Below are 24,124 nucleotides of genomic sequence, written 5' to 3'. Positions count from 1 at the left end.
ATATCTAGTTTGGTACTGAAAAATCTACCCAACGAAGGTGTAAGCTTAATTACTTATATATTTAATTCAATATTAAAAACAGGTTACTTTCCACTCCAATGGAAAGTAGCTCAAATTGTTCTAATCCCAAAACCTAATAAGGATCACGCGGAAGTATCTTCATATCGTCCAATAAGCTTGTTGTCTATTATATCCAAAATGTTCGAGCGGCTTTTCCTGAGAAGACTAGAGCCTACATTAGACAGCAACAATGTTTTACCTAATTATCAGTTTGGCTTTAGGAAACAACATGGTACCATCGAGCAAATTCATAGGGTAGTAAAAACTATCAGAAATTCGCTCGAACACAAAAATTACTGTACAGCTGCATTCCTAGATGTCTCACAGGCATTCGACAAAGTTTGGCATGTAGGTCTTATCTCCAAGATTAAATCCATATTTCCTTATCCCGTAAGTTCACTATTAAGATCCTATCTGACAGATAGATTTTTTCAAGTCAAAAGAGGAGGGGAAATTACTAACCTGTTTCCAATATGTTCTGGAGTTCCACAAGGAAGCATATTAGGACCAACACTCTACTTATTATACACATCGGATCTTCCAACCACCATTAATACAACAATTGCTACATATGCGGATGACACAGTTATAATGGCTTCAAATCCTATAGCAACAGAAGCATCCGAGGTATTGCAAAATCATCTGACTAAACTAGAGAGCTGGCTTAAATTGTGGCGAGTACAAGTCAACAGTTTAAAATCCACACAAATAACATTTACTTTAAAAAAAGGTGTCGCGCCTCCGGTTTCTATAAATAACACTCCACTACCAGTCAATACCGCCGTAAAATACCTGGGAATTCATTTAGATAGTAAACTTAATTGGGGCACCCACATCTGGAAGAAACGTCTTCAACTCGGCCTAATCTACAGGAAAATGTATTGGTACATGAGTAGGAAATCAAATCTTAGCCTGGAGAACAAAATTATGATTTATAAAAGTATTTTAAAACCGGTGTGGCTATATGCAGCACAAATATGGGGAACAGCAAGTAATACCAACATTCAAAAACTTCAAAGGTTCCAATCAAAAGTGTTGCGCCAGATCTGCAATGCCCCTTGGTATGTTACGAACCAGAGATTGCACCACGACCTACAGCTACCAACAGTTAGCGAAGCAATATCTGCTGTAAATTCTAGATATAAGACCAGACTATCCTGCCATCCAAATCCACTCGCCACGGACCTGCTCAACATTTCTCATGAAAGACGATTAAAAAGACCTGACTCTTTGGACCTCTAGTACATCTGGACATCAGAGCAACAACAGAGTGCAGTGTCATAGTGCAGTGAAATAATCATGTTTTAGTTTTAGTGATTGTTTAAACTTCTTCGTATTTTTATTCATGTTCCTTAGACTTTTAATAATCATATTTTTATTGTCTGAACTGTCCACTATACTAAATTTTATCTATGTATTATGTTCCAAGTAATTGTTATGTCTTATTTTAAAATTATAATGTTATATGTCTTACTGGGTGCTCGCCACTGGGCGGCTTCCATCTGTGTTATTTTTCAATAATTATATGTATTGCTTATTGTTTGTGATTAGACAGATTGCAATAAACGTTGGATGTTAAAAAAAAGGAGACCATCTGCCTAAAGGAGACCATAGACGAGTATTATACTGCCGTCCTCAATTAAAACGCGGTGTCTGCAAAAAAATTGAAAATCTAGTTTTTGCTATATGTGGTTTCGTTGTGACCTTATTTATGCTTCTGCAAAGTCTGAAAGCCGTATCATTTTATTTACTACCAAAATAAACAAATTGGAATATGCGTCATCACATATAGAGTCCCGAGAAAAAACTTTGAGAGCCGATTTCTCGGTTTTAAGTTGGCTGCACATACCGCGTTTTATTTGAGGACGGCAGTATAACATTCTGTTAAAAATTAATTTTAAACTTTTTTTCTGTTTTAAAAATTATGCTATACTTTTTGCGATTAGTGTGATTTAAATTGTGACTTACTCTGAGTAATTTTAGTATATCCCTAAGGAGAATATGTTCTTGTAGTTTGTATAGCCAAGTCGGTTGTCTACGAGCTACATATCCAAAAAGTGTCAGAGCCTGGACTTTGATCTCTACTTTTGGACCTTTGATCGAATCTGATATCCTAAAAAAACATTGTGAAGATTATTCTCAGTAATATATCTTTTTAAACGTTATCTAGACTAGGGGTCACCAATTATATTTCCTGAGGGTCCGTTTCGAAAACCTATGACACTTCCGGGGTCCGGAGTTAACACAACCTGTCGGGTTGTTCCAATTCGGTAAACAAATCAGAAGGGTGCAGTGCGAAATTTTTAGGCAGAAATTGTTTTTTAATATGTAAATCCAAAACATCACCTTTTTTGCTTCCGAAAATATGTTTTTAGCATTTTTGCGTCATCTTAAACAAAAAAATTTTCTGTCATTTTTCTCAAAACTTGGTAGATTTCAAGTTTTAAGCGATTTAGAGTCTGAAAAATGCGAAAATAAGAATTTTCGAAGCTTGAAAATTCATGTGTATTTACATTATTTTTGCGGTGGTCAAGTGCCTAAATTGAAATTTAAACATTCAATTTCAAGATTCTGATGAGTTATCTGGGTTTATTTCAATTTCGACCGTTTGTTTTTATTTGGGTGTTTAATTAGCACATTGGCAATAATTAATTGAATAAATAAATAAATCATTAAGAAAAAAATATATCGTCGCCTTAAATAGAAAACCTCGTATATCACAAAAACCAAATTTTACAGGAGAGAGTAAAAACTGATTAGACACCTTTAAATATAATGTTTAATAAAATTTCTTGAAACACTAAAGTAATGATATTACATTTAACATAAAAATACTAAAATTATATCTGTAACTTGTCATTATCACTTTTAACCAGTGAAATACAAGGTTTTCCATTTTAGTCCATTTATATTTACGTGGTTTTCTTGCTTTTGCAGAATATACGTGGTTTTCTTGTACTTGTTTTTATTATTTGCAAGGTTTTCTTTAAGCTCATCACAGAAGAAAATTAATAATTGTTGCTAAATCGATTGTTAAAAATAATTATTAATAAGCAGTGAATATTATTGGAATAATTATTCATTTGATAGTGTTATTTGTGTATTATAGGTATCAAAATTAAAACAATAAATATTTACCCATTTTGAAAGAATGATTTTGGAAAATAGAGATAAACAATAATATTAAAAAAGTATATTTTAAAATATAAATTTCTTTTATATTATAAAAAAGTATACATTTATTCATATTAAGATACATTATTTTAAAATACATGAGCACACACCTCCGCTACAAATAGTGCTGGAGTTTTTCGCGTAGTGAGGAAGGCTATCATAAAAAAGATGTACATCTCTTGGCAAGACGGATTTAATCTCTTGTAGATCAATGAACTTCCTTGATTGAATGGGAATTTTTGTGCTGTGTAGTAGTTTCAATGTAACATCAGCTGCTGGGTTTTTAATCCTGCATGGAAGATCAGAAAAATCATCTGAAAAGTTTAATTTATACTTCACCCCACCATCAGGCTTATATTGAATGCATCTCAAATCAGTTACCACGGGATCTCCTTTTTTATTTCCCGGTCGAATCGTTGGTATAAACTTCAATGCACTGTACATTTTAAAAAACTGGTGATCCAGGTAGTGAACTTTGTAGGGACTAGGGTTGATTCTTGCTGTACGACATACTTCCACATATCCAGCGGGAGAGTATATTTCTCTATGTCTTAGTTTTCGTTCAATAACACTATGAATTGAGTCGCACTCCATTTGTGTGTGCCCCTTTTCTAAATATTTTTGAGTTATTGTCAAACCAGTTTTTTGTGCAATAAGTCTTAGCGCATTGGATAGAATGCAGTTTCTATTCTGGTATGTACATCCGTCACTATACAAAATCACGTTGTCATATTTGGAGCTGTCAATTTCAGAAGTTATGAAATGTATAATAACAGATGTAAACTCGTCAGCAGTTACTCCTCCCTCGGATTAGTCCCAGAGATAACAAAATGCATTGTTAGTTTTGAGGTTATAAATTGTGAAATTATGTACTTTTAATTTCGTTCGATAGTACAAAGCAGATGCGTTCAATGATGGGCATAAAAGCACAGCCTGTACATCCATGGTAAACACTGCCGTTCTGTTGTCTGTTTTCTCTTTGTCATACTGTTTTTCTTCCCTTGCTTTAGTTTTTTTTTCTAAATGAGTAGAGTATTCTTCTTGAGATAAGTTACCCTTAGTAAAAGAACAGCACAAATCACACTGATCTTTTTTTGGGGAGAATAAGGCAAGATTTAATTCGTCAAACACTGTGTAGAATAAACAATCAGAAGCGATGTAGTTACTTTTTCCTACTGATTCACAATAAGACTTATATTCTCTATAAAGATGTGCTTTAGATTGCCAATTCTGCTCCAAGTACAGTTTCTTAGTAGTTTTTCTGCAATAGTGCGACTCTAGCTTTGGTAAGTTATTAAAGAACTCTTTGAGAATGGTTTTACGTGAGGTATCAGCGTCTTTTTTTTTCTCTCTATTTACATGTGATCGTAAATGTGCAATATTCTCTCCATCGTCTCCATTTTCCCTTCCCTCTTCATCATCTCCACTTCCCTCTTCCTCTACTTGCAGTTCTCCCATCCTGACAGATTGAGTTGTTACCCAGTTTAAAACCGCCCATTCTCCCATACATAAGGTGTTTAGGAACATCTTTTTGCATACACGAATTCTTTGTTGACTCTGATCAACTTTTAAATGATAGTATAAAGAACCCTTTCGTCGCACATTTTCTGACTCTACTTTTCTACGTGATACATTTCTGTTGTCAACTAGTTGCCTAATCAAAATGCGGCGTTCTTCCCAATTTAAGAGCCAATAATCTATGAAAATCGTTTTCCTAATTTTTTCCGTAATTCTATGGCATTGAAAAACTGACTTGTTTTTAGGTTTACATAAACAACGAGACTTCATCTCTCTTTTAGGTCTTTTGATGTCGTACATAATTTGTCCAGCTTCATTTTTTCCCCTTCCAGAATACTCTTCACCCTTCATTCTTTTTTCTTTACTCTGTTCTGTCTTCCATATTTGTTTATAAGGCTTTTTATTCCTTTTTCGTTTGCCTAAAACGTCTCTGCTGTTCACTATCTCACATCCATTTTTATTAAGATCCTGCCCTGGCTGTGCATCAGTCGTGTAATTTTCAGTGATTTCTTGTATGCGTCCTTGTTCAGGATCTTCACTCATTTCAATTAAAGTTTCATTAGGAATACATGTTTCCGAATTTTCAAAATAATATTCAATTGTCTCATGAGTTGAGTTTTCTTCGGCAGCTATTTCTTCCAAAATAGTTTCTCCTCGTAAGTTATCTTCATCATTCAAATTTATTATGTCTTCAACTATTGCTCCTAGAGACGGCGTTATTTTATCCCATTCTGGCAATGAGTTGGATAACTCCAGGATTGTTGATTGTTCCGAACTACGATTTAAAATGTCTTCTGTAGGTTTCGAAACCGGTTTTAAAATAAATTCATTTTCTTCGCCAGACGGAACAAGTTCGTACTCCATTATCTGCGAAGTGTTTGGATTATCATGTGAACAGTAATCTGAAAATAACGGAACATTGTTACTGTTGTATTTTCACTAGCATTAAAGTCATTAATGTATTTATATTATGACGCTATAGTATACTATGAACTCACCCTGAGAAAGAACTGCTGGCGTACTGTATGGGACCATTTTCAAAGTAGGGGTTGTTACAAGTAGGGGTGATGGTTGACTACAGTCTTTAATCTCCAAACTTTTTTGCTTTTTTTTCAGGGCTAAATCCACAAGAAGTTTGCTCCGACAACTCATGTCTGCATAAAATAATAGAGCTGTGTTAATATAATGTAATAACCTAACGTAATAAAAATGTGAAATTATGGTCTTTGAAATTATCAGTCTTTGTTCAAATTTATTACTTTAAATCAAAAAACTAAAATAGTAGGTCTAACAATCAAAAAAGAAAAGCTCGTAAATCAGTATAAAACATGTAAAATGGCATGCATTCACTGTGCCACAGTATAGACAGAAAACCCCGTAAATCTGATGTACGAGGTTTTCTAAACAACTATAGTAAACCTAACCTTTTTAAGAGGTTTTCTGTAAACATAACCCTTACAAACTAAGGTATATTGTCATTAAATATAATTAAAAGGTGTATAAAATATTGAATTTACCTGTATTTTATTGTTTTTCTTCAAGAAAATAGTAGAAGATAAAAGCAGCAATAAAAACTTCACTTAAAACAACGAGTACAAGTATGACGTGTATGCGTGGTTTTCTTACTAAACATTGAGAGCTCACTGATATACGTGGTTCTTTTTTTTCTCAATAGAAGGCAGTACGAGGCAGAAATATTTATTTTGACAGCTGTTTTAGGTGAAAGACGAGGTTTTCTATCCACAGAAATAAAAATATCATTTTAGTCCAAAATTGGATATACAAGGTTTTCCAATTAAGGCGACGATATGTTAATAATAAAGTATAAAATTTTAATAAATGTGAAGTATTTGTTGGGCATTTTTCGCATAAGTACCTACGTAGGGTATGTATAATAAGTGCGACAGAGACGCACCATAAATTGCGATGTGCGGCGGCTTAAAAGTCGAGTGGACTCGCATAATTAGCAATTAAAAAACAACGGTCTATATTGAAGTAAGCCCCGATTACCCGTTAGAATCTTAAAATTGAATGTATAAACTTCAATTTAGGCATTTGGCAACCTGAAAACTAATAATTTACATATTTATGAGTTTTCAAACCACGAAAATGCATAAGTATTTTCACATTTTTCAGATTTTAACTCGCTTATAACTCGACATCTATGAACTTTTGAGCAAAATGACAAGATACCTTTTTTTTAATACAATTTTCGGGGCTAAAAGGTAATTTTAAGATTGTTTTGCCCGGCATCCCGGGTCCCTTCTGATTTGTTTAAGGGGACATTTTTGAAAAGGATCCACAAAAAAAAAACGAATAAGAAAATTTGTCATTCGGAAGCGGCCTCACAACATGGAGTAATATGGAAAGGAAATCTAATATCCGATTATTTTTTGGCCACTGTAGAGTTGAATGCTTTCCTGGTACAATAAATAAAATATAAATTCATTGTGTACTGTTTTGATGTTATTATCAGTAACACAGAAGTATTGTAAATTGTTATTGAAAATATTTTAAAAGTTAGGGATTTATAGTTTGGATGTTAATAACGTCTTTCTCAAGCTTTTAGACATCTTCAGTTTTGTACATAGTTATTAACTATCTTGAAATCCAGTTATTAAAACAGAAATTTAAAATAAATAATCATACTTAGTACGAAATGGTAAATAATTTGATATTTTTTCTACATTAGTTTCAATGCAAGCTGTTTGTTGCAAACTTATTAAATCTGAAAACTATTTTAATTACATACATGCACACCTGAAAAGTACTCCCACTTAACATATAGTAGAGAGGAAATAAATATAAAAACGCACATGACAATTTTATCTTACCTACAGTTTACTTAAATTCAAAATTAATGATTATAATAAATATAACAATAAAGGGAAAACTCTTTACAAAATTTAATTATCAGTGAGAAAAATGACATTTTTTATTATGTATAACCTGTCTGAAGTTTGGAGTGAGTTTGGTGCAACTGATTCTCGTTGGGGAGTTGAGATATTCATCTGTTAGCTGAGATCTGTACCGATTTTTAATAAAGTCCATTCTTGATAAAGCGGCTTCGCACACATAAGTCGAGTCAAACATAATATATGTACAATTTCATGGCCAAACATTTTCAAAATTGCCAAACGCTATATTCTGAATTTAATGGCGGTCCCCACAAAAGTAGCTCACGGTCCGGATGCGGACCGCGGTCCGCTAATTGGTGACCCCTGATCTAGACGATGAAAAAGTGATCTCAAATTAAAAGTATGGTTCAAATGCATGTTATTACCATTATGTTTACACAATGTACTCATTTTACTCCATACCTACCTATGGAAAACTTAAAGACATCTTTAAAAGCGATATACCAATTTCTTTAAAACGTAAAACATTTGAGCAATGTGTTGCCTGTGATGATCTATGGTGCCGAAACTTTGACATTGACAGCTACAACTTCTAAAATGCTGCAAATAGCTCAGAGAAAAATGGAATTCATTCTTTTTAAGACCAATCGATATATCTGAACTGATCCAAACTATCAATAGTATCAAAAGCAAATCATCCTGTAGTACTGATGGACTATCCATAAAAATCTTCTCAAATCTCACAGAAAATGTGTTGGAAAACCTCGTCTCACTAATTAATGATTCCTTTGAAAGAGGCAAATTCCCAGAGTGCCTAAAGATAGCCATTATTATTCCCCTTCATAAGGGTGGTGAAAAATCTAATGCTTGCAACTATAGACCTATTGCCTTACTACCGGTACTTTCAAAAATTATTGAGAGACTCATAAAAACCCGTCTTATGTCCTTTCTCATTGATAACAACATCTTATTTCAAAATCAGTTCGGCTTTTTAACTAATAAATGTACCACTGATGCCTTGTTTTCTGTGTTTCATGAGGTTTACCAAGCACTAAACAATAATCTTTATACTGCCACTGTTTTCTGTGATTATGCCAAAGCTTTTGATTGTGTAAATCACGACATTTTGATTAAAAAACTAAATATCTATGGGATTCGAGGTATTTCTTTGAATTGGTTCCAATCTTACTTGAATAATAGGAAACAACTAGTTAGAGCAAATGATACTGACTCTAGTCTCAAAAACATTGTATGTGGACTACCACAAGGTTCAGTATTGGGTCCTCTACTGTTCCTTATCTTTATAAATGACATCACTAACTTAAAAACCGATGGAAACATTTTTCTTTTTGCTGATGATACCAGTATCACTTGGAGCAACTCAACTATTGCATCTCTTCATGCAACTATAACTTCTGATTTGCTTACGATAAAAACCTGGTCTGACTCTAATTTACTCTCTTTTAACGTGGATAAGACAGTAGCATTATCCTATAAAAGTGCTCTTCAACCCCTGCTTGTTAATAACAGCCAGATCTCTACCGTTGATTCTGTAAAATTTCTTGGTATTTTTTTAGACAGCAACCTCAAATGGTCCCTTCATATCGATTTGTTAAGTAAGAAACTCGCCTCAGCCTGCTATGCTATAAGATCTGTTTCGAAAGAACTCAATTTAGCATCTTCTAAACTAACATATTTTTCTTTGTTCGAGTCTCATCTTCGATATGGTCTTCCTTTTTGGGGTTCTAGTACAGCTGCCAATTAGATGTTATTTTTAAATTACAAAAAAAAGAGCAATAAGGTATCTGTTTGGCCTCAGAAGAACAACACATTGCAGAAGTTACTTCAAAGATCACGGCATTTTAACCCTTACATCTTTATATATTTTAGAAACTGTTTGCTTAATTCGTAAACACATGCATGTCTTTCCAGCAAGGCCTCGTCATGACTACTCCACCAGAAATTCAAATTTTGATGTCTATTTACCGATCCCGTCCTCTGAGTTAGTAAAGAAATCTATATTATATTCCGCAAAAAAACTATACAACCATCTTCCTTTACAACTCAAATCTGCAACATCTTTCCCCAAGTTCCGTAAAATGACAAAAGCTCATCTATCTAAAAGACCATATTATTCAGTAGAAGAGTTTCTTAATGACTAACTAAGAAATTACAGTAATGTACAAGTAACCAAACTTATCTATATTTGGGTGTCACATGCAGCAGCTTAAACTTATTAGTTCCTATGTCTATAAATAGTTTACTTTGTTGTATATTCACTTTGCAATTTCTATAAATTGTTGCAATATATCGATTTTGTTTTTTTTTCTTTACTTTATTAACTTATATTTTGTATTTAAGTATATTTTTTTTTATATTGACGATTTATCAAATTTCAGAAAATTGTATTTGTTATTGTTATTGTTAGATATTATTTATTTATTTTTTCTGACTTTAATTAAGCTTTGTCCATAAAATTTGTATTTTCAGTGACAATAAAGCATATTTCTATTCTATATTATTCTATAAAGGTCAATGCTGACTATATCGCTTCGTTACCGAGTTAGAAATGAAGACTTAAGACGAAGAACAGGAGTTACCGATGTAATTTCCTAAATTGCCACACTGAAATGGAACTGGGCCGGACACGTCCCCTGAATCAGTGATGAAAGGTGGGCGAAGAGATTACTTGAGTGGAGGCCGAGATTAGACAAAAGAAGTAGCGGAAAACTCCCCTACTCACGAGATTGGATGCAAAGTGCTCAACATAGAGCAGAATGAACAAAAATTAGGGAGTCCCATGTCCAGCAGTGGACGCAAAGGACTGGGGTGATGATGATGATGACTCGTTTTACTAGAGGTACTGTGACAGAGATTCCAGCGATCCCAAGATGAATCATTTTGCCACAACAACAAGTCAGATATACACAGCTATCCAATAATTAAGAATATTTAGTATATCATTTCCAAAATCCAGCCAATAGACACAAGGTTCTTCACTGTAGTTCACTGGAGAAGAACACATTTGAACTATTGTGTATGCATTATATTTTTCAAAATTATATTTATTTAACAGACGTCAGAACAAGTTTATGTCATCAAGAGTATTGTCAACTTGTGTGGGGTAAGTTTGAGTTTTAAGCAAGATTTTGAAGAAAATAAAAGGCACTAGGATGATATTTACTAAAGGTATGATATGAACATCTACAATAACTCATAAAAATAATAAGGAATGACAATGCTAAATTCAGTGCCAAATTGAGAAGAAGAAAATTACTAAACACTGCAAGAGAATACAGTATGGGAAAGGTAATCAAAGAAAAAAGATTGTTACTTGTATTGTTCTCAGATAAGAACTTTTTTTACAAGGACAGATACCTTGTTTTGTTTGAGTAACTGACAATGATAAACTTATAGACTAAGAAGGATCTGTTTTTAGGTGGATGTGAGAGGTGGCAGAATATATAAAGGAATTATTCGATGATGAAAGAAGCGAACTAGAAACGCTAAATGACATAAGCGGTCCTCCAATATCTAAGGAAGAAGTGCAATACGCTATAAAGAACGCAAAAAACGGGAAGGCGATCGGACCAGATGGGATTTACGTAGAAACACTAAAGCTTTTAGGTGTCGAGGGCATTAAGATACTTACGAAATTGTTCAACTTAATCTATGAAAGCGGAAAAATTCCTAAAGATTGGCTTAAATCCTCATTTGTTGTACTACCAAAAAAACACAGAGCCACAAAATGCAGCGACTATCGCACCATCAGCCTAATGAGTCATGTATTGAAAACGTTTCTTAGAATCATTCATCAAAGAACATATAGAAAAATTGAGGAAAGAATCTCAAGTACTCAATTCGGTTTTCGCTGTGGCCTTGGAACGCGTGATGCACTATTCGCAACCCAAGTTTTAATTCAGAGATGCAGAGATGTAAATCATGACGTTTTCATGTGCGCGATTGATTTTGAAAAGGCCTTTGATAAAGTTCGCCATGAAAAAATGCTACATATTCTCAAAACTACCGGTCTGGACGGTAGGGACATTAGAATAATCGCAAATTTGTATTGGGGCCAGGCTGCATGTATTAGGGTTGCGAATCAGTGCTCTGAAGAAGTAAAAATCAAGCGCGGAGTTCGACAAGGCTGTATATTGTCACCAATGTTGTTTAATCTTTACGCTGAAACAATCTTAAATGAAGTCTTGGAAAACGCAAAAGAGGGAATACTCATTAATGGTATGCTTATGAACAATATCAGATACGCAGATGACACCTTGTTGCTGACTGGATCAATTGAACATCTTCAAGCGTTATTGAATCGAATGGTGGCATTCTGCGCGATATATGGACTCAAACTCAACGCAAGAAAAACAAAGTTTATGGTTATTAGTAAACAGGCAGCCGTAAATAATAATAACTATAACGTAACAATCGGTAATGACTCAATTGAACGAGTAAGTAATCTTGTATATCTGGGTACTCATATTAATGAAAGCTGGAACCCTAGTACAGAAATAAAAAGTAGAATTGCCAAAGCAAGAACAAGTTTTATGAAATTTAAGAAAATCCTGTGCAGTCATGATCTAAATTTGGAACTTCGCATAAGAATGGTCCGATGTTATATATTCCCAGTACTACTTTACGGGGTTGAAGCATGGACACTGACAGAATCGCTTTTAAAAAACCTAGAAGCATTTGAAATGTGGGTCTACCGCCGTATTCTGAAGATCAGTTGGGTAGAAAGAGTCACAAACGAAAGGGTTTTGCAACGTTTGAATAAAAGTTGCGAAGTAGTGAACACGGTTAAAAGGCGCAAATTGGAATACTTTGGTCATATAATGCGTCACCCAGAAAAATATGACATACTTCACCTTGTCATGCAAGGTAAAATAATGGGAAAAAGAAGTGTGGGCCGCCGTACAACTTCTTGGCTTAAAAACCTACGCCAATGGTTTGGGAAAACTAGCACTGAACTATTTCGTGCGGCTGTAAATAAGACAATGATTGTTAATATGCTGCACAACATGAGAGCCAACGATCGACAAGCGGTCTCGGCACCTTAAGAAGAAGAAGAAGAGAGGTGGCATTCGGATTTTTGCGGATAAAGTTAGGTGATAACTTCGTTAATAATAATTGACTTATGCTCCTTCTCAAATATGCCCGGAACATTAATAAAAAAAAATTAAATATTAAAAAATTTCAAATCGTTTTTTTTTTCTACTTTCTTTGCTTATAACTTTAAAACGATTCATTTTGGAACAAAGCCGTACAGGAATAAAACAAAGATAATGAAATTTTCTATCAGATACGATTGGTTAAAAATGTCTTAATTTAACACCCTTGCTGCAAAGTAGCAATAAATATCAAATAAGGGGGCAAAACAAGCCTGTCCTTATTCAATGTTTTTCCATCACTTAGTTACACTTGGAACCTTCCTAATTCGCTTAGAAAATTTTTGTAATGTGCTAAAACCGTCCACCAAATTTCATTAAAATTGACTTACTAGATTTTGCATAATAATTTTGGAATCTAAACTTTTTTTTTAAATTAAATTTTTTTAAAATCTTGCACAACAAAAACTAGAACATACAAAGATTTGTCAATTTTTTTACATATAAAGAAGCATTCCACCTATCTAATGCACTTTACAGAATTGAAATCGGATTATTTAAGCAACCTCGGGAATGTTTTAAAGTTGATAAACAGTTTTTTGGCTTATAAACAAATTAGTGCTGTGTGCAGGAGGGGGTGCTACGGGCTCCTTTATTTAGATGGACTTACCCAAGTTTTTTTATGTATATTGACTCGTAGAACACGAATTTTTTGCCTAACAGTTGATCCGGATGTCGATGACAATGGAAAAGAAACTAGAAGCATTAGGTAGGATTGATAAAGACGAATCTTTAAAATCAATTTATTGAGGCATCATATGGTGTCGCTACATCTGCAGTATGACTGAGTTTTTTACCAAGAAATAAACAATACTCTACACTCTATACGTAATTTAGATGTGTACTGTGCATATGTGTTTCATGTTTTTGTAATTATATTGGAGTTTATCTGTAAGTATACCGTATTTTATTAATTTTTACCATATACTCCGGCTAACCAGGATTTTCGATAACCCGGATCGGCCGCGGTCCCGATTAATCCGAGTTATCGAGGTTTTACTGTATCTTTATTTTATTTCTCTACGACTATGTTCCAAAACGAATCGTTTTAAAGTTATAAGCAAAGAAAAACGCTTGCACTGCAAATCTTAAATGATTATAACTTAATTATTGTTCTCCATTTCTTAAGTTTTTATTTACTTACATTGAATATTAATTTGTTTTGTTGTATAATCCACGTTTACAATAATTATGTGATCTATTTGATTTAAAATGGATTCAGGATTTTTTATACTTAGGCAACTATGTCAACTTAGATCTCTGGCGTAGATAATGACGTGCAACGGTAAGTAAATTAGACGGACTGTACATAACTTGAAAGATTTAGCAACTAAACGCCATACTGTCTGTGTGCGCATGCGCGCAGTATTATGAAATTTTACTCTCAATCGCGTCTAAAGAAGTATAACTTCAAAAAGTTTTAAGAACCAAGGAAGGCACTTATGATGGCACTTAAATCAAATTTATTATCAAAACAATTTCAATAATACTTATTCTATTTTTTCTTCATCTTGACCAATGAACAAATTAACAAATTTTGTTTATTTCAAATTATCATGTGCTTTAACAGTAATTCACAGAATAACGTATATTCCGGTGGTGTGTGTTAATAAAAAATGTCCGGAATTAATTAAAAATAAGTGTAACAACGAACAGTAAATATTTATTTATTTTGGGTAAACAAACGTGTTTTGCTTATTATCTCGAAAGGGTATTGTTAGCGAAAGCGAGGGTGTGTCGGAATCGTTCGCATGCTGTGTAGAAACTGACTTGCCGGACCACCAACTATTATGTCAACTGGTTTGTCAACCTTTTTGTATTTTAAGAAGTTGACATGAAGAGTGTGGCAATCTGGCATCATAATCAATTAGTGTTTCCTTGAAAAAAACATTAATTTTATACAATCTGTTTAGGGATACATTTTCGTTTCTCGAAATCAATGGCCCTTGTTGGCATATGGTTTGTGTATTACATCTGAATTTTAAATGACTAATGTTGTTTCGTTTTGAGAAAAGTTATTAAAAATTAAGAAAATAAAATTAGCAAAAATAGTAATTAAAGCGTATCGCTATATGTAGATATCGTCATATAGTGCCAAATCACATGACAGTAGTACAAAAAAATAAATATAGAAATATTTTAATGTGTTAAATTAACAAAGAAACGATTTCTAGATGTGATAAAAATTGTTTATGAATATAAATGAAATGAAAAAGGTTTTTCTTACCTATCAAACAAATATATATGGTGGGGTTCCTTGATATTGACCAAAATTTCCATAGCTCGAGGCGAACTGGTGCTTAAATAATATTCGTACAATCCATTTAAGAGCCATGGTTCATTAACTGTAAGAAATTATAACATCTTTAATAAATCATTAAATTTCAACTAAAAGAATATTATAAAATGAGTGGAATATAAAATAATTTATGTGCTGTAACATAAACACAATAAAAATAAGAAAGTTACCCACTTCTGCTAAAAATTACTTGCTCCGATTATTTAACTTTATCTGGCAACGGCTTTAACACCCATCTGTTTGGTCAAAATCTATTATTCTTCCATTTCTCAAAAGCCAAAAATCTCGTTTAGATCCTGATTCTTATAGACCAATAAGCCTAACTTGTGCAATGGGCAAGCTATTAGAAAAAATGATCAACGCAAGGCTGATATGGCAGCTAGAAAGTTCAAACTTACTTATAAATGAACCGGCTTTCGACAAAACCGATCTGGGATAGACAACATATTAGATCTGGAAAGTGATACTCACGAATCCCTGGCAACGAAACAACATTGTATTGCAGTATTTTTTGACTTAAGAGGAAACAGTAGCGATCAACAGGTAGCGAAAACGCGTTCCAAGATTGCGGCTGTAATTTTGAATATTTTTACGAGATATTTGGCAAACGTATTCGTAATATAATAAAGAATGGCGGTACAGAGCCCAATTTGAAAAATATATTAATATGTGGAAATTACTCTGTAATTAAATACAATATTAAAAAAACGAGCCTGTACCGCCGTTAAGAAGATCAAAAAAATACACTTTCTTCAAATAAACTTTTTTATCCGATGCCTAGATTTTGTGTCATTTTGGAACTACTTAAATTTTTTATTTCATTAGTAGTTCCAAAATGACACAAAATCTAGACATCGGATAAAAAAAATTATTTGAAGAAAGTGTATTTTTTTGTTATTCTTAATGGCGGTACAGGCTCGTTTTTTTAATATTGTATTTAATTACAGAGTAATTTCCACATATTAATATATTTTTCAAATTGGGCTCTGTACCGCCATTCTTTATTATATTACGAATACGTGTGCCAAATATCTCGAAAAAATATTCAAAATTACAGCCGCAATCTTGGAACGCGTTTTGGCTACCTGTTGATCGCTACTGTATCACCTTAAGAAGAGCGTTTAATACATGCTGGAGATACAACATCTTAAGAAAGTTACAGTAGTGGAATATTCGTGGAAATTGTCTTCACTATATTAAGAACTTTCTAGAGAATAGGTCGTTTCGTGTAAGAATTAACAGCCACTATTCCGAAAAACAAGAGGAAGAAAATGGCATTCCCAAGGCTCAATTATCAGCCCTACACTCTTCTTAATCGCCATTAATGATAATCAGAAACCTCATGAAACCTTTAAAAGCACGCTTATATGCACATGACTTGGACGTTTACGTAAAAGGCAAGGATATCAATTTAATTTCAACAGTTTTCCAAAGTTTTTTACACAATCTCGAAGAATGGTCTCGCGATACAGGCTTTCAATTCTCAGTTACAAAAACCGTAGTTACGGTGTTCTCTAAAAAGAACCTTACAAATAATCCTAATCTCAAATTTTTCAATACACCGCTTTCATTCAAACCATGTGTGAAATTCTTATTTATGTGGTTTGATAAAAAACTTACTTGGAAAGAACACATTAGGCAGTTAGTATTGACTTGTAATAAGAAACTTAATCTAATGAGAACATTGTCAAATAGATATTGGGGCTCTGATCGCTCCACCCTGCTAACTATCTACAGAATGTTAATAAGATCAAAACTAGATTATGGATCAATTGCCTACGCCTCTGCATCCCCCACATTATTGAAACAACTAGACTCTATACACAATACAGCTCTTAGACTATCTCTTGGTGCATTCCGAACACCACCTGTAGAAAGTTTATATAGTGAAAGTGGAGAGCCTTCCTTATATCATCGACGAATTTCCTTAACTCTGCCACATGCAACGTCAATAGCTTAAAACGTCAACAAACCTCTTTTCAATAACACAATCGCTAATAAATTTATAAATCTCTTTACCAATAGTACTAAACACAAACCTTACTACGAGCGAGTACGGTGTTACCTGAGATGTCTCGACGTCGAATTCCCAGATATTCTTCCAATCAATAATAAAAACCCCTCACCTTAGTTAATTAATACTCCCAATATAAATGCTGCGCTAACCCAATTTGACAAACATATTAATAGTCATGCAGAGATCCAACACCATCTAGATTTAGTTCTCAAAGAGAATTATGAGTATTGTTACAAAATCTTTACAGACGCATCAAAGTGTGAGAAAGGAGTAGGTGCTGCCTTCGTTACCCCAAGCAATACTTATCAATTTCGTCTCCCATCCTACTTCTCGATTTTCTCTGCTGAGCTCTATGCAGTGCTCAAAGCTATCATGCATATCAATTCTAATGACATTTCTAATTCAGTTATCTTAAGTGACTCACTAAGCGCTCTTCAAACCCTTAAACAGATCTATCCTAAAGGTCCTATGGGGAAACACATTAAATTCGAACTGATGCAGGCTCAAGAAAACGCTAGACGAATCAGATTTATATGGATACCATCCCACATTGGCATTGCAGGCAACGAAAAAGCTGACCAGTGCGCGAGTGAAATTGCCGTATGTGCCGATATAGAAAAAGATGTGTGTGATATAAAAGCTTACATTAAGAATCGTGTTTTGTGCAAGTGGAAAAACGAATGGCAATCGTCTCAAACGTCACTGAGACTAATTAAAAATGACATTACAGCCTGGGAACCATCAACTCGTAACAGAAGAGAACAGTTGGTGATAACTCGATTGAGAATTGGACACATGAGACTTAATCATTCATATTTACTGTCTAAAAGCGATCCACCTGTATGTGAAATATGTAATGTACAATTTACTGTTAATCACTTGTTAATTGTATGCCCCCGTTTTGCCAATTATCGCGCCATGTTCAACATACCGAACTGTATAAGTAATTTATTGGGCACTAATTGTTCAACGGCCAATATTATAAAAGTTCTAAAATCCACAGGAATATTTTATAGAATTTAGCATTGTTTTCTGTAGCCGCCGCTAATCACCATCAAGGTGGATGCGGCTGTACTTTCTAAATAAAAAAAAGAATGTGTGTGTACTTTGTACGCACGTAAGAAGTTATTCTTCTATTATATAATTTTAATGAAGTAAATATACTTAACAGGTTATTTGTATTCTATTTAATTATTAAACTAGCTTTCTTATCTACCACTTTCAAAAATTTTTTATTAAAACAACCAAAAATTAAAAAAAATAAATCGTCCAGGATTGAAACCCGGGACCTTTCGATCTCTGACCGAACGCTAAACAACTAGACCACCGAGTCTCCTGTAATTGACACGTAAGTTTCGGATATAATTACACAACACGGTGACAAATAGATTGAGTGGTATCGTGATAAAAATGTTATACCTACATATTTTATTATCTTACTACAGAAGAAGAGAAATTCAAAGACACAAAAATTATAATAAATAATACATTTACTAAAAACACTAATATATTCTTTTAATGACTTATTTGCGCTGATACAGATACTATCTTGAAAGTTTAGAAACGAACTACATACTGTCTGTGTGCGCATGCGCGCAGATTTATGAAAAATTTTACTCTTAATCGCGCCTAAAGAAGAATAACTTCAAGAAAAGAAAGTTATAATATCTGGGACTAGTAACGAGTTGACAGCGATGTGAAATGCTAAGGGGTCTACCCCAAAATCCCGACAGCCAAAATCCCAACAGCCACAACCCCGACGGCCAAAATCCCGACACGCCAGAATCCCGACAGGCCAAAATCCCGACAGGCCAGAATCCCGACAGGTTTGATAAGTTTGTTTTTAACATTTATTTCTTGTTTTTTGTTTATGGCCATCTGTTTTTGATATTTTGAAAAGGAAACAATAAATATTCAAAATGTAGTCGGAATTTTTACTTATGCGAGGATTGTTGCATGTCGGTATTTTGGCCTGTCGGGATTCTGGCGTGTCGGGATTCTGGCGTGTCGGTGTTTTGGCCGTCGGGATTTTGGCTGTCGGGATTTTGGGCGGCACCGAATGCTAAGACTGATAATACAGGAAAAGATAAGAGACAGAAGGAGTATAGGGAGAAGGAGAGTGTCAGGGTTGAAGAATTTAAGGGACTGGTTTAAATGCAGTTTTATAGAACTCTTCAGAGCAGCGGTAAATAGAGTAAAGATAGTGATGATGATAACCAACCTCCGATTGGGAGTCGGCACTTAAAGAAGATGGTGCTGCTAGATTTTACTTAAAGGGCCTAGCCGGGTAAGATGATGAAAAATGCCCCCAACTCGATTCGAATTCCATATAGGTCACCATTTAGCACATACAGAGAAACTCACTTTCTGAAATTTTTAGCCCCCTAGGTGGTCACATGACCCACCTAGAGCCTAATTAGGCTTTTTATGTTTTTATTTTTTATCTCAGCCGCATTAAGAGCTAGCCAAAAAACTTTAAATAAAAAAGTTGTAAGCTTCAAACAGTTCTGTCCGAAAAAATTTTTTTAACTTTTGGCGGGAAATTTAAATTTTAGGACGATTTTAAAATTTTAAATGAGTATAAAAAAATAACTAAGACATTCGTTTTCACGAAAAAAATTTATAACGTGTATTTTTGCAAAATGTTTCACCCTGAATTTTTTCAGATTTTTAAAATTGGTGAAACGTACATACTTTTAAAAATAAAAACCGCATTTTTTGTTTTTTTTTTTGCTTTTTGATACATTTTTATACATGGCGTTTAAAAAAAGGTAACACCTTTACTAGTATAGATAAAAAACTAAAAACCAATTGGGGTTTGCTTGATAAAAAATTTTTATAATGCCATCCGTTTTCAAGATACAGGGTTGAAGACAGCAAAATTTTACACATTTTTTATGATTTTGCCGAAACTACTGCAACATTGTAACAAAATTTGGCAGGTTTTAAGAGATAGTTATTGTGCATTTTTTGACATACAATTAAGAATTTTATATTCATCATTGGCGCGCATACTGGTAATGGTGTGAACTTTTTAAAGAAAAAAAGATAGTACGCCACTGACATATCGATGGCTTAGTGTGAAAACCTCGTATCTCATTAAATTACAATTTTACAGGAGAGGCAAAAAACTGATTGTCTGCATAATAACCTAAAAACAAAAATTACGTTACGTATTTTTAATTCGAGCACATTGAGACAAATATCTGATATCGGCACAGAGCTAAAAGTGTTAAATGTTGCTATTAAATTGGAAATGCAAATATTAACTATGAAAACACGTAAATATCCTTGCAGTGGTACCCCGTCAAAATAGCCCTGTCGAAAAAGCTCCGACAAAATAGCCCCGACATAATATCCCGCACACAAAATAGCTCCGACAAAATAGCCTGTAGACAAAATAGCCGCGGAATAATAGCCCGCCGACAAAATGGCCCCGACAAAATAGCCCCGACAAAAAAGCTCCCTTCAGAATTCATCATGAAAAAACCCCTTAAAAATACATTTTTTCGGAAATACAATAACCACATTAAATAAAAATGGCCTTTTCAGAGAACTCGAGTCCTGTCTTATCTGCCTCTTGGAAGTTTGAACATTTAATTTAAGCGAAAATCAATGTTTATTTGTGATATAAACATTTTTTCTGTTTTCGGGCAACAGTAAAATGCATTTTAAATTAAATAAATTACATACATTCTTCTTTTTTTGTCAAATAATTTAAATTAAAAAAAGTTTTTGGACACCTTGTATAAATAATTATGTAATTGTTTATATTACTAAATAGAGAATTAAATAACCTTTCAAATGAGCTAGCACACGACCCCTATTCTCATTTAAAAAAATCATCGATTACGTCATCACGCCCAGATGGATGACGTCACTAGTATGACATATATAACAGAAGATCGAATTTAAGAATAAAAATCGATCTATTTCAGGATTTTTCCTTAGCCTCACGGGTTTACGAAATAACGAAATTATTCCTTCCTAAAAAGCCATAAAAAGCCTAATTAGGCTCTAGGTGGGTCAAGTGACCACCTAGGGGGCTAAAAATTTCAGAAAGTGAGTTTCTCTATATGTGCTAAATGCTGACCTATATATAATTCGAATCGAGTTGGGGCATATTTCATCATCTTACCCGGCTAGGCCCTTTGAATAAAACACATAACAATGGCATAAACATTGAGTCATATTTATAAATAATAAAGTGAGATATCCATTGAGAACCATTTTGACTAAAACTGGTGGGGTGCAACATTAAAGGTTTCTAACAATAAAAGTACAGAGGAATGTAGTAAGAAATATGTAAATTAAATCATCTAGATAATCTAGGAGAATAATACATTATGGTGTATTCATACAAGTTCTGTATGTTTAGACCAAATATCAAAAATTGTATACCAAAAATTTTTCACAAACAAAAAATGTATTTTTTAGATCCAAACCCTACTATCAGAATAAACAAACAATTCAAATAGTATTTAGCTGTAAAAAAGTGAACCAATTAAAGATAAAGATATTTAATGCTTAGTAAATATTAAAGTAAATAAAGGTTTGATGTTACATCAGTTTTTTAAAAGCAAAACTTGGATTTCTCAGCTTGATATACAGTAAAACCTTAGATTATTGCATCATCTAAAAAAGCCAATATATTCATAAAGAGACGTGGGAAATATATGCATATAAAATCCCTATAAAGAAAAAATATTAACATTTTGTATCTTGTACAATATTTCTCTTAAAAAAATTATTTCCAGTCGAAACTTAAAAAAACGGCACGTGGCACATACATACTGAGCAATAAGAATTAATCACTTCAAAAATAGAGACCAAACGCTTCAGAAAAAAATATATGAAAGTATGGGTGTGTTATTAGAAAACTTGTACAAAAATAAAATATGCAAGACTTATTTTACAACAGAAATCAGACTATTTGAAGTAGCAATATAATTTTGTGTAAATACTTCTGTATGCCGGAGGTAAAGGGCACTATGTCCATTTTTGTCAATATTGGGATTATACTGCAGTTATAATAAACTTTTAATTCTCCACACAGAAGTATAAAGCACTATGTCCTACTTTATAAAATAACAAAGATAAGCACTTTATAAAAAGTATCATGTCACATTTTGTTTAGAGGCAGAGGTCACCATGTGGACATGGTGCCCATATGGTTGAAGGTTACAAAATAAATCCAGTATTAAACAAACAGAGTAAAGTATTACACTGTTCCCTGTAATGTTTGTCATGAAGGAGAAACAAATTAAAGTTTAGCATTGTATAATGCATTTTTAGTAAACATCTAGTACCATTACCCAAAAGATCTTGAAGAGGTAAACAGCACTATGTCCACTACATGGTGTTTTAATTTTTTTTATTAAAAATAAATCAAGTTTAGTATCACAATCTGTGTTTTAAATAATAAAATTTTGAAAGTTAATAATCTGAAGAATAAAAATTAGACAAGGAATTGTGACATAATGTGTATTAACATACATCCTGTGAATAAAGAAACACAAATATAAACTTAAAATGCTTCTCCTGTAAAATTACAAATTTGTTACATAGTGTCCTTTATCTCTGGCATACAGACTTACACACTGCATCCATTACCTTTTTTAAAGTTTGGGAGATTTAAGGTTTGGCGAGGGGGTTACCTCAATTTGTGAAAAGTATCTTCACGAATACAAAACTGGCTGTTTGGTCAATGGAAGGTATATCTGAATGGCTTGAATATAATGTAGGAGTAAGACAAGGATGCCTTTTAAGCCCATTATTGTTTGTACTTTTCTTGAACGAACTGCAAGAAGCATTGACAGGCAGTTTGAAGGTAAATTTCTTGATTATAAGACATTATATGCAGATGATTTGGTTTTGATGCCAATCAATCCAAAGGTGCTACAACGAATGATTAATAAACTGGGAAAATACTACAGGATGTGGAATATAAGAATAATTTATAGAAGTTCCAAATATCTATAGTGGAACATCGATAAGTCAGCCTCTGATAACCCGGAAGTCTGGCTAACCCGGACCGATTTTCATCAGACAAAACAAACATTTTTTCACGTTGACTTAGTTTTTTTTCCAAGAAATAAACAATACTGTATAAAACTGTACGTAATTTAGATATTCTGTGCATTATGTATTTCATGTTTTTGCAATTATAATGCATATTTGTTTGTTATTTACATGTATTTTATTAATTTTTACCATATTCTCCGGCTAACCCAGATTTTCGATAATCAGGCCGCTGTCCCGATTAATCCGACTTATCGAGGTTCCACTGTATTTATATTCAGAAGATGGGGTGGTGTGATCACAGATTGTTGGACACTAAATGATTGAGTTTAGAGGTAGTGAATAATTATAATTTGGAATGATAATACAGTAGACCCGCGATTATCCGAGGTAATTGGGACCGTGACTACCTCGGATACCGAAAAACTCGGTTAACACTGAAATCAGTTATATTGATAGAAAAACACGTAAATAACCATAACTGTGGATATTTTAATGACAAAACTAATACAGTACTGTCTATAAAAGATGAAAACATGTATCTTATCAATATTACTGTTTAAAAAAGTCTTTGATTGATTTTTGCGTAAGCTTCAATCCTCTTTTTGATGCAGCAATGTTGCACCAAGGTTGAAAGTTGTAACTTACCAGTTATGACTTTTGCCTCGGATAACCGAGACTCGGATAATCGCGAGTCTACTGTATCTAAGTTGTCTATTAACCCCTTCGCGCTGGACCATCATATGTTAAGTCGCACCTATATATGAATTAGCACGCTTACTGAGTGTGAATTAATGGTGAGTTTCCTCACCTTTAGATTTGAATAAGAACATTCGGACCTTCAGGTTACACCTCCATATATGGCGAATGCAAGCTCATGGTGCACCTGTGTGCATCACTGTACATAGCAGACAGTCAAGCATGATGCACATGTGTGCATCACTGTATGAATGGGGTTAAACTTATCTGAAGAAGTACCAGAATTTGGTAATAGTGGCTATTC

General features: G+C 33.5%; 1 protein-coding gene across 4 annotated transcripts in view; it reads right to left on the bottom strand.

Moving 5' to 3' along the window:
* The window catches only part of LOC114327680 (hamartin), a 117,254-nt gene that overhangs the window by 88,513 nt on the left and 4,617 nt on the right, over positions 1–24,124 (bottom strand). For all 4 annotated transcript variants that reach the window (XM_050643606.1, XM_050643609.1, XM_050643607.1 and 1 more), the window contains exons 3-4: positions 15,012–15,129; positions 2,029–2,173 (exon numbers count right to left, since the gene is read on the bottom strand). In XM_050643606.1, the coding sequence (XP_050499563.1) occupies positions 2,029–2,173; positions 15,012–15,129 (263 nt within the window). The remainder of the gene's footprint in view (positions 1–2,028; positions 2,174–15,011; positions 15,130–24,124) is intronic.

Source organism: Diabrotica virgifera, chromosome 2 (genome assembly GCF_917563875.1).
Source record: "Diabrotica virgifera virgifera chromosome 2, PGI_DIABVI_V3a".
NCBI lineage: Eukaryota > Metazoa > Arthropoda > Insecta > Coleoptera > Chrysomelidae > Diabrotica > Diabrotica virgifera.
Note: the sequence above shows the minus strand (reverse complement) of the source record. Positions and strands in the feature narration are given on the sequence as shown.